This window comes from Tympanuchus pallidicinctus, unplaced genomic scaffold (assembly GCF_026119805.1).
Source record: "Tympanuchus pallidicinctus isolate F22 unplaced genomic scaffold, pur_lepc_1.0 scaffold8, whole genome shotgun sequence".
Lineage (NCBI taxonomy): Eukaryota > Metazoa > Chordata > Aves > Galliformes > Phasianidae > Tympanuchus > Tympanuchus pallidicinctus.
In genome coordinates this window covers 13457613-13468892 of record NW_026294802.1, presented here as the reverse complement: position 1 = coordinate 13468892, position 11280 = coordinate 13457613, and the positions used below count along the sequence as shown (strand labels likewise).

At 45.1% G+C, this 11280-nt stretch overlaps 1 protein-coding gene across 1 annotated transcript; it reads right to left on the bottom strand.

The window, feature by feature from the left end:
- Nucleotides 1–841: 841 nt before the first annotated feature.
- Nucleotides 842–11208, bottom strand: EIF3L (eukaryotic translation initiation factor 3 subunit L). The gene is made up of 13 exons (XM_052668702.1): nt 11100–11208; nt 10962–11010; nt 10675–10885; nt 9506–9585; nt 9164–9225; nt 7505–7574; nt 6749–6822; nt 5873–6044; nt 5362–5516; nt 4419–4589; nt 2929–3426; nt 1853–1933; nt 842–1099 (listed from the first exon to the last, which is right to left on the bottom strand). Exons 1-13 carry the CDS (start codon nt 11130–11132, stop codon nt 1061–1063), a joined length of 1695 nt encoding a protein of 564 aa, XP_052524662.1. The 5' UTR covers nt 11133–11208; the 3' UTR covers nt 842–1060.
- Between the last annotated feature and the right edge of the window lie 72 nt (nt 11209–11280).

The window sequence follows — 11280 nt, the reverse complement described above, 5'->3', positions numbered from 1 at the left end:
TTATCTCTTGCACCTGTTCCTTCCACTCAAATACAAAACTATTTAAAGACAGTCTGCAAAAGGAGAGGGGAGATGGTATGGAGGGCTAAGGAGGTGCAATTCATTCTTTGCATCCTTCTGTCTTCCTCAAAATGTATAGGTCCTTGATTCCCATTTACAGGACATGTTTTCAACTACTTTTTCTCTTCCAAGGCCATGCAGCTTTGCCTGGAAGAATCCAAGATGGCTGGAAAGCTGTAAAAAACTAGCACTGAGGTTCAAAGTATTTAAAAGCTATTAACAAATCAAATGCCCTTAGGGATTTTCCAGAGAAACAAACTTCATTACATTGTGGGCCAGGACTTGGGCATAACTTGTGCTGAAATACAGCAGCCCCCAGCAAGGACATCTTGTTGGATGTCCTAAGTTAATGTTAGTTGAATGCTTAAAAGATAACCTCCCCCTTCCTTGAAAAACATCTTGATTCACTTGGAATTATTTGTATTTCTTAACAGCTAAAGAATAAAGAAGAGTGAAAAGGCAAGGATGCAACCTTCTAGAAAAGCAACTATCATTTGGGTTTACTTAGTGTTAAGCAACAGCTAAAAGGAGTAATATTAACTTGCAACTCTTTCCATATCCTATGGAAATGCTGTGGAACAGCTCATTTTCTCTGTTAACCAGTCCCACAGCCTTCCCTTGCTTGCTGCACCCTGTGCCTTACACAGTATGTAGGATTACTCCCCAGCTGCAACAGCTTTAGCTAAAGACAGCACAAACCAACAGCAGCTGCCTGTATCTTGTGATGCAATTATGTTCTTATACAAAGAAGGGGAAAAATTAAAAAAAGCATATCAGTATCTGAATGCTCACCAGGAAAATTCCACTCCTTTATTAGATGTCTTGTCCTTTGCAGAATGGTTTGAGCCAAATGAGTCTGCTTATTTAAAGTACAAAAACCTTTTGAGCCACAGTAGATTCCAGAAATGCCAGAATCCTGAGCTTCCCTCCCTCACAGAAAGGAGAATAATCTCCCCCACCCACTCCTCCGTTCAGGCTGATTGCTGCATCCACAGAATTTTTAGGGTCTCTGGCCCATCTTCTTCAAGGTTCGATTCAGCTGCAATTAGAAGAAGGCAAAAAAGTCAGAAAACACACTGATTGGCATACACAGCTGATCCCTTCAGCAGCCCAAATCCAGCGTCTCTAACTCCCTTCTCTGCAACCCACCGACAAAAATGCTCTCATGCAGGTGCAGGCAGTGTGTGAAATAGAAGGGGAATTAGTCAAACTTCCTCCTCCTCTCCAGAAGGACAGTGGAAGATTTAGGGAGAAGTTGTGATGTTCTAGCCACAGTATACTAACAGAGAAACCTTCAGCCATCCCTTTGTTTCAGAATTTGCTGCCAAAGTTTCCAACCCACAGCAGCATCTGCTGAGAGAACAGAGCAGTGGCAGCATGTCACCTCCTAGCTGAGTACAACACTGAAGTCATCCATTCTCCAGAAATCTGAGGCTGCTTTCTAGACCTTTGGTTATGGGGATGTAGATGTGATTTTGCTGCATTACTGAGAACTGCCACAATTATCTAGGGACAAGGGAATCAGCAACTCTAGAAAGTAAAACCATCCTCCTTTACAATGAGTTTCAATTGGACGAGCACTTCTCACACAAACAAACCCAACATTCCTCATAAGTGAGCAGCTGCTGCTCAGACCACCTGGCCTTGCCCAGTGCTGTGCAAAGCTGAGGATTGCCCCAGCGAGGCATAGTTCAGCTGTCACGCACAAACATGCTTTCTCCCAGCCGTGCACAGCCCAAAGTCTTCCCCACTTTTCCTACAGAACCATGCAGTTATCCTGCCCAGGCCTCACCTCTTCAAACTTGTGGATCTGGCGGATGAAGAAGTCCCCGTAGCGCCGAGCAACCTTTGTGTCTGCGATGTGGATCATGTCCTGGGGAAGGAAGAGCACGAGGTCAGGAAAAGGATTGTGCTACCAGGAGACAGCAAGCACTGCCAAACAGGAGGTGCAATGAAAGGGGCTTCGCTCCAGCCCTAGTCCAGCACTGCACCCATACCTGACATGTACTAGACTCACAGCAAGTATTCGGTTTTGTGGAATGCCTTCTGCTTACCTGAGACAGATCCTAAACTCACATCGTATTCATTTCCCACATTCTTGCCTATTTTCAGCTCTCTGTGCAGCAGTTTGACAGTCCCAACCCTGACTAATGCTCTGCTTCCCTCTACCAGCAGCTAAGAGTGGTGCAATCTAGTAGGAGAGCTAGGCCACAGTGCAAGTTAGTTTGGTTCAGGTACACAAGGAAGACAAAGCACAAGTGAGATCTTGCGGGTACAGCTCCACACCAAGGAACAAGCAGCAATCTGTTCCCCTTGTTTGGTGGCAGCAAAAACCTAATAGCTACTGCTGTCTCCTTTGACAAATGAACTCTTAGAAGAGACTTCCCATCTGTGTTGAGTTCCACAGGCAGTTGGTGACAGGACCATACCTTGCATTTAGATATCATCTTGAGCAGAAAGGGCTAAATGCTGCTTCTGTGAAAAACACAGCTGTAATATGACAGATCAAGATTCCTCCTTTATCAAGCAAAGGAGAAATGTAGGGGATACCTACAAAACTGACAATCCCACCTAACAGTGACAGCACTCTGTGTCACTCAGCTGCCGCCTCCCAAGGTCACTGACAAACTATACCCTTTGTCTGGGGGATGACATTTAGGGATTTTTTGTCTTGGTTGACAAAAAGTATCCCATCACTGTTCATCTACTGGCACTTCTATTAAGCAAGGCTACAGCTTCATTGTAGGCAGAGAAGTCCTTCACACAGCATGGGAATATTTCCCACAGACTGGATTATAAGCTGGTGCTGCCTCTTCCAGAATTTCTGGGGTAAAGGAATTTCCTAGTAAGCAAGAAACAGATACCAACCTTGTCAATATAGAAGTCAACTTCAGAGGCAGACTGAAACTCCCCATCCAGGGCAGATATGCCACTGGTCCATACCAGGTTCTTCATCTTGTGCTTGAAAACAAGCAGCTGGATGCGAAACTCCTGTTCCGTGAGGTCCAAGAAGCCAGCAAGCTTGGCCACAGGCATGGTGGTATAGAGCTTCAGGAAGCTACGGATTGTGGAGAGCTGAGCCTGCTGCTGAACCTCATCAGCAAAGACTTTGAGCTGTTGCAGGAAAGGCTCCTTGTGATAGTTGGGGTGCACGTTGTCATAGTTGGGCACCACAGGGGAGAGGAACTTGGGGCAAGCGTAACTGAAGAGCTCCTCATAGACCTGAGCATCACCCTTCTGCATGCGCAGCATCTTATCCCCGTATTTCTCACGCAGCTGCAGGTGGATGCTCTCATCGATACGCATGGGGTACATGGTGAGGGCGATGGCAAGGAGTGCGTGCATCTGCTCGTTCTGCTTGTTGATCTGGGACAGAGAGGACAGCCTGTTAGCTTGACAATGTGCTCAGGACTTACGGTGTGAGAGGGAGCTGAGCTGCGTTTTTCACAGATGGACCCTTCACCCTGAGAAATGAAGGTCCTAATGCTCAAGGGGGACAGTGCAAAAAAACAGCACTTTGAGCAAAGCAGATGCATGCTGTATCATGGCTATCATCAGTGATATGGAGGAAACAATAAGGACGAAGTACAAAGGAGTGAATTTATCCAGAGCCAGACAGAATATGGATAGCCAGAAACGGGTTTGATTGCTTTGGTGCGAGAAAGTGCAGAGGAGCAGGCATAGGGAAGGAAGAGAGTTTAAGAGACACTGTTGACACAGACCAGCAAGAGACTTATTAGGGAGGCCAGTGCAGAAAAAACTGAGAAGAAAGATTCATATGAGCTCAGTCTTAAACAGCTGTGTAGCTAAAACTTAAACACTAAATGTTTGAAGTGTCAGGGAATTAAGAACTGCATGATTTGGTTATGCAAGTGAATTAGTAATGATTCACAAGGATGACAAGCAGCAGCAGAGGGTAAAAAAAACACAGCAAAATAAACATCAGAGGCAGCTTAGCTGAAAAGAGACATGAGTTTTGTTTTACCCACAATAAGTTTAAATAATCTGTGAATGACTGCACGATAATGGAAATACATCTGATAATGGAAGTACACTGAGATAGGAGTGGGACTGAGATGTAAGAATCTTTGGCAAGAGTACCATTTCCAGCTGACACCCATATTAGCAATAATGCCCAAGGGGAACATGCAAGCAGAGCAGGAGCAATCATGAGCAACTAAAGAAATCAGCAAAACAGCCAACAGAAAATATTAAAGGTGAAATGATCCCTTAATTACCATGAGTCCAGGAATATAAGGTCAGACTACTGGACAGAGCTTACCAGGTGCCAAAGAAGGGACAGGAAAGGGGACAGCAGCCTTTTCTTTCGGGAAGCCTATACCTATTTTATTTCTTACCATCTCATACTTGTAGGTTGTCCTCTGAAACATGCTCTTAGTCCTCTGGATGTAGAGGAGGATGTTGGCAAAGACTCGGATGGCATCCTGGTAACGCCGCATCATGAGGTATGCGAAGCCCACGTAGTAGTAAGTGGTCACTTGGCACTCAGGCACCCGAGAGTACATGCTCTGACAAGGATGGAGCAACAGACAGTCTTAGAGGGGAGACAATCACCTTCAGCCTGAACAGCTTGGCCTTCAATCCACTGTCACACATTTCAGGATACCTCCCCCTCACGCCCATCCCCGCAGTAGCTTCCTCGCTGCCTCAATAAGCGGATTGTTTTGCCTCCCATGTTTCCCAGGTCCAGCTTTCTGCAAGCAGAGGACTCTTACACTGTGCATAACATTGCTTTGCTCAAATCCCATTCTTGCCAGTACACTCCAAGCTTTGGGCCAAGACTGTGTTGCAGCTGGACTTTTTTTTTCTTATTTAATACCACTTGTCACAAGTAACATCTGTATCTAGGGCAAACACGTGCAAGGTAGGAGTGTGCACAGTGAGAACAGTCACAAAAAACAGAATGAGGCACAGACCAAGGTGGAACTGATGTATCCTGCTAGTATTATGCTTTCACTTACAGTTCAAATAATATTCCCCATTACACTGTCTTGCATAACACAGCAAACAAACCTCCTAAAGAACTGAGCATATGTGTTACAACAGCAACAGTCATTATCATATGGCTTGACTTACTGCCAAAGCCCCAGCTGTGTTCAGCATACACAACTGTGGAACCAGAGGCTTCTTCCAGCTAATCCTATAAACAAACTCCTGACAACTGCAGCAGCTACAAACAGCTCCTCAGCTGTACGATTCATTAGGACAACCTTTCAGGAGCCTAACTAAACAAAAGCATTTGGAAAACTACAGTGGGATGTTTACAACATATCTTCTTACCTTCTTGTTGAGCTCAATGTTCTCCAGAACCTTGATAGCTTGGTAGTAATCCCCCAGCAGAGAGTGCAGACGCAGCAGTCCAACCAAACTGAAATAGCCCAGCATCTTGTAGAGGGAGTGACGACCATACTCACCAGCCACGCTTTCGGGATCACCTAGAGAAAAAAAAAATTCACATGAATTGATGTGAATGTTGCCCTCTAAAGGAGCAAGCTCTTCTTTCAACGTCTCTTGCTTCTAAGCAAAAGAAGCAAGAGATTTTTTCCATTTCCCATTTCCCATTTTTTCATGTAAGGTTTAGAGAACCTCTTCACAGGATCACAGAATTGTAGGGGTTGGAAGGGACCTCTAGAGATCATCGAGACCAGCCCCCTGCCAAAGCAGGTTCCCTACACCAGGTTCCCTTCCCTCGCCCAACTAAGGGTTTGATTGGGCTCCCAAACGAAAGTAACAGAGCTTGGTCAAATCAAAGCAAGGCAGCACAGACACCAACCTCACCCAGCCATCTCACCTCCACTTGTATAGACCTCTAGCTGCCGGTTGATGTTGGATTTGTCCACCAGAGAATGCAACACATTAAGGACACTGTGCACGTTCCAGATCTTGGGGTTGGAACGAAGGAAATCAATTTCTTCTTCAGATTTCTTGGCTGTCTTGCAGCGGTATTGGCTGAAGGACTGGAACTGTGGGGAAAAGAGCAGATTTGATGGTGAGGGGATGGTCTGGATGTGCTACATCTAAGTGCACTAAGCTCACGTGTTGATCACACAATGCAGTACAAGCTACAAGTGACATGGAAAAAGAGGCTAATTTGAGATCAGCTGGCAATTAATATGGTAAATTATTCCACTGTTAAAGCACCTAGAGAATATCTGATACTGTACAGAGGCAATCTGAGAGAAAAGGCCAGAAAACAGAACAAAGTGAAAGATCTCTGACAATTAGGACAGGCAACTAAATACATATCTGATGTCTAAGGAGGAGAGCAACCAAGTCATTTTAAGAAATTCAAAGCTATAGTCAAACCACAGAACACAAGAAAACTAGTATGATCTTGTATTTGGGATTATAACAGATTTCAGTCAGCTGCCTTATACAAATCAGGTAGAAATGCAGCCGAGTTTAAATAACAAACCAAACCAAAGCTAAGCAACAACTGAAATGGAAATATCAGTATCAGTTCAAGACTCCCCAGACAACTCTCAGTAACTTAAAAAACCTGTACATTTACAATGACACCTATTCTGTGACCCACAAATAACAGCACTCACCTAAGCTTTTTGATCTGCACTTAAACCCTAGATATGAGCCCCACAAAGATGATTGAAAATTTAATAGCATTAACACAAGGCTACCAAAAATACCCCAGTCTTAAAGAGTCACACACCTGGTATATGAATTCATCAATGATATCCCAGAGCCACTGGTTGGGCAGTTCCAAAGGAGCAGGACCATCAGCATCTGCAGAAGAACATCAGTAGCAGATGAGAGGCTTAATGCCTTGAGCAAGGACAGTGGCAGAATTGAAGGAACAAAATAAAATAAAATAAATCAAGAAAACAGAATCTTTGCAAGTTGAAAAACACAGAAGATGAGTGAAGCTTCCAGCAGGAAGTAAATATGTAGCTCTGCCTATCTCAGGTGCTTTTATTTTTAAGGAATATGAGTGTGCATTGAGTTAATCTCTAAAGCGTGAATGCTCAACAGCAGTGATTCTTGGAAGCTGCACAAAAACTTCAGGGGTCTTTCACAGCCACTCTTCTCTGCAAGACTGGCAGGCAGTCACAAACATTTTAATTTGTCCCAGGTGGACTCAAGAAGGGTAAGGAGCTGTGAAATACCACTGCAAGTTCTTAACTTGATCAAAAACCAAAATGAAGTCAGCAAGATAGAAGGTGATTTTTTTTTTTCTTTAGGCTTCTCAGAAAGCACTGTCAACTATTTGGGCTTTTTATGGTTTTAAATGCATGGGTGTAAAGTGCTCTTCATTGCAAATTTGAACATATGGAAAGCTTATAGACCACTTATCTGCTTGTGAGCTATAAACAAACACGTTTTGGTTTCTCTCCCTTTCTCCAACTTAATCCTCTGCATTCAGTCTTCTCCAAAATTCACAAGCCAAAGATTAATTGCAGCAACTCACTGAGGATGTAGTTGAAAAGATTGCAGTAGTTGTAGTAAGATTCAAATCTCTGCTCCAGAGTGGGCCCCCCCTGCAATGAGAAAAAAGTACAGTCCATTTAGTCTGAAGTACAGCAAGATTAAGCTTATGGGCAATATCCTATAAAGGACAGCCATAGCAATAGGTCTGTTTTGGTGACATAAGAGCTGACATTCAACCAGTCACTAACCACTAACACCATCCAGAAAGCATGAAATTGTCTCACTGTTGTCTAGTAGAAGAAGGCTGCCTTTTCAAGTCCAGGTAGCTTCTAGTACAACTGAGCAATGAAGTGAATACAACACTTTAAGTCTCCTTCCCCTCCTTCTGCTGTCCAGACATAAGAACTGCCTATTAACTTCCACAGCTTCTTGTCCTCCTCCCCCTCAAGAGGAGTCTCTGTAAATCCTGACACCCAGTTGTTTCTAGACAATCATATCATAGAATCATAGAATAGCTTGGAAGGGGCCTTAAAGAACCCTGCTGTAGGCAGGGCTGCTACCCAGCAGCTCAGGCTGCCCAGGGCCCCATCCCTGGCCTTGAACCTCCAGGGATGGGGCACCCACAGTTCTCTGGTCAGCTGTGCCAGTGCCTCACCACCCTCTGCATAAAGAATTAGTTTTAAATGCTTTGTAAGACCAATAAACACAGTAGGGAATCATATTCCTAGAATTATCTCGTGTCACCTGTAGACACCACATGGGCAGCTTGGGAACCTCCTACAAAACAATTCAAGCAACCAGTTTCACCTGTTAAGGCAAGTCTTTGATTTGGGAACTTCAAAAAGACTCCTGCATTAGCCCATTTCTCCACCCTCTGGTCCAAACCAAAACTGCAATTATTACTCATTCACCATGTAAGTCACACACCAGTTCTGCTTCTTTCTTACAGACAAGAACTACTCTGATTTTCCTACTGACTTCAAATTAGCCTTTTAAGGAAAAGAAGGGTTTGTTTTTTGCTTTTCTTCGCACCATTATTCCCTCTGTTTTCTTCTCCTATACCCTTTGTGATGCCTATTTTTTCCTATCCACAACGCACTCTGACCCCATCTGGTCTTCCAATTACAAGTAACTCAAACTCCTCTTGTGACACTCCCTCACACACCTGCTAATCTGAAGAACAAATGAAGAGCCAAGGAAAAACACACAAAACAAACTGACCTACAAGTCATGCAGTTATACAGCTCTAACAGAAAGAAAATTCAGCTACTTCCCAACATCTCCTTCTTCCCCACCTCACTGTTGTCATATGACCCAGCAGCAGCTCAGCACCACACAACTGTCTGCTCACTCTCTCCCCATATGGAACAAGGGAGAGAACTGGAAACAAAACAGAACTTGTGAGGAAAAAAACTATTTACTAACACAGTCTTTGTTGCAGTTTCCTCTTCCTCCAAGACTGGGGGGACAACTCAGGAAGACAAGTCTTGCTTTTCATAAATCAGCAAATCCTTACTAAACTGACAAAAGGCAAGAATTTTAAGCTTCCCTAATTGTCACTTGCCCCATACCTCATAAGTCTATTCAATATTGTTTTGCAAAAGTTATGGAACCAGTGATGCTGTAGTAGCAGTACAACTTGTTAACTTTTATGGCAGAAAAGCCAAGCACAACCAAAAGACACAGGGCAAATACTCACACTGACTTTGGCATAGATATGCCTATAATACAGCTCCTTGTATAGGATGAGGAAAACTGCATCTGGAAAAAGATGAGAGAATTGGACATCAGCAAACCACGAGGCTTAGGCAACTGGATCTCTGAGGCACTGGTGGTGCTCCAACTGCCACAGTTACAAAGACAAGTACAAGAGGATGCTTCATTCACTTGACTTTCTGACAGGCATCTACAGAAGGAGCTGCCACAGTGAACAAAGATGAGTGACCAACAAATCATAAAAACCATGCATCAGCTCACTAATAAAAGTGGTTTAGTTCCTTCATTCTCTGATAAGGAAACAGAGTGGAAAAGAAATGCTTACCATTTCCAACCTGTGGGGCAATGGCCTCTGCCTCTGGCCATGGGGTGTTCTTGAAAAACCTTTCCGTCAGCTTCGTCCAGCTGAAAGATAAGTCATGTGGTATAAGAAAATGTTTCTTAGTATCAAAGAGCAGAAGTTAGACACCATAATACAGAGGGCCTAGACTTGATAGAAGTAGAACACTATCTCCCTTTACTAACTCCAGTGTTGAAGCAAAGAATGAGAATGACAAAGTAGTTAAAAAACTGATCATAGAATGGCTTGGGTTGGAAAGAACCTCAAAGATCACTTAGTTAGCATCAGGACTGCCAACCATTAAATCAGTTACAAGACCAAGTTGCCCTGGGCCCTATCCAACCTGGCTTCGAACACTTCTAGGGACTGGGCATCCAGAACCTCTCTGGACTGCCAGTTCCAGGGCAACTGCCTGTTCCAGTGCCTCACTAACCTCTCAGTGAAAAATTCCCCTTAACATCTAATTTTAGTTTAAAGCTGTTCCCCCTTGCCCCATAACTATCTACCCATGTAAAAAGCTGATTTCCCTCCTGTGGGTAAGCTCCCTACAAGTACTGGAAGGTCACAATGAGGTCTCCTCACAGCCTTCTCCAGGCTGAACAAGCCCAGCTCCCATCCTTTCTTCACAGAAGAGGTGCTCCAGCCCTCTGATCATCTTGTGGCCTTCCTCTCCATTCCAACAGCTCCACATTGTTCTTATACCGGGGGCCCTAGGCCTGTAAGTATGGAATGGCTGCATGTGTTCTACTTGCATTCTCTTTATGGTAAAGAAACACAGCTACAAGCAAGAGCAGGAAGATCCTCACAGATCATAGAATTGCTACGGTTGGAAAAGACCTCTAAGATCACGCAGTCCAACCGTCCAACTACCACCAATATTTCCTACTAAAGCACGTCCCTCAGTCTGCAAAGAGCCACTGTAGAGGTCACTTTTTACTGCCAACATACAAAACCAGTACTTTCTTTCAGACAGGTCACAACCCACATAGCTTTATGTTACACCAATAGCCCAGAAATATAGGGTTTGTTTTGTTTTGTTTTTCTCTTTTCTCCTCGGTGATCAGTTGAAGTTTCAGACTATTTCAAAGAAGCGAAACAAGAATGCCAGCGTTTCTTTTTATGGTCCAGGAACAAGAAAGCAAGAACGGCCCCACCTGTTCTCATAGATGTCCTGGATCTCATACACCTTCTGGTCAATGACGTCGCTGGAGACGCGGCTGGCCTGCAGCTCGTACACCTTCTGGTCGATGAGGTCGGACACGGTCTTGTGGAAATACTGGATGAAGTTCTTGATCACCTCGGGGATCACCTGGTAGGTCTGCTGCTCGTACTGCCGCTCGTAGGCCAGGTCCTGCTTCGGGTCTCCTGAGGGGAGAGAGGCGCAGCGTAGGAGCGAGTCCTACAGCCCAATCCCCGCGGGGCGGCCCGGGAGCGCACTCACCCGTGTGCATGTCATAGTCGTTGGAGTAAGCGTACGGGTCGTAGGCGGCCTGTGGAGAAACGAGGCAGCGAGGTTACCGAGACGAGCCCGAGCCGCAGACCCCCACCCCCGACCCGGCCCCGGCCTGCCCGCCCGCACATCGTTGTCGTAATCCTCCCCCGGGTAGGCCATGGCGCGGCGCGGTCCCTGGGCGGCCAGGAAGAGGGGGAGGGACCAAGCGGCACGCTCCGGGCGGCCGGCCGGAAAAGGCTACGGCGGAGGGGGGGAAGCTGTTCGGTCTGTCTATTGGTTGAAATAGCTGCCCGTCTTCAGAGGTTTT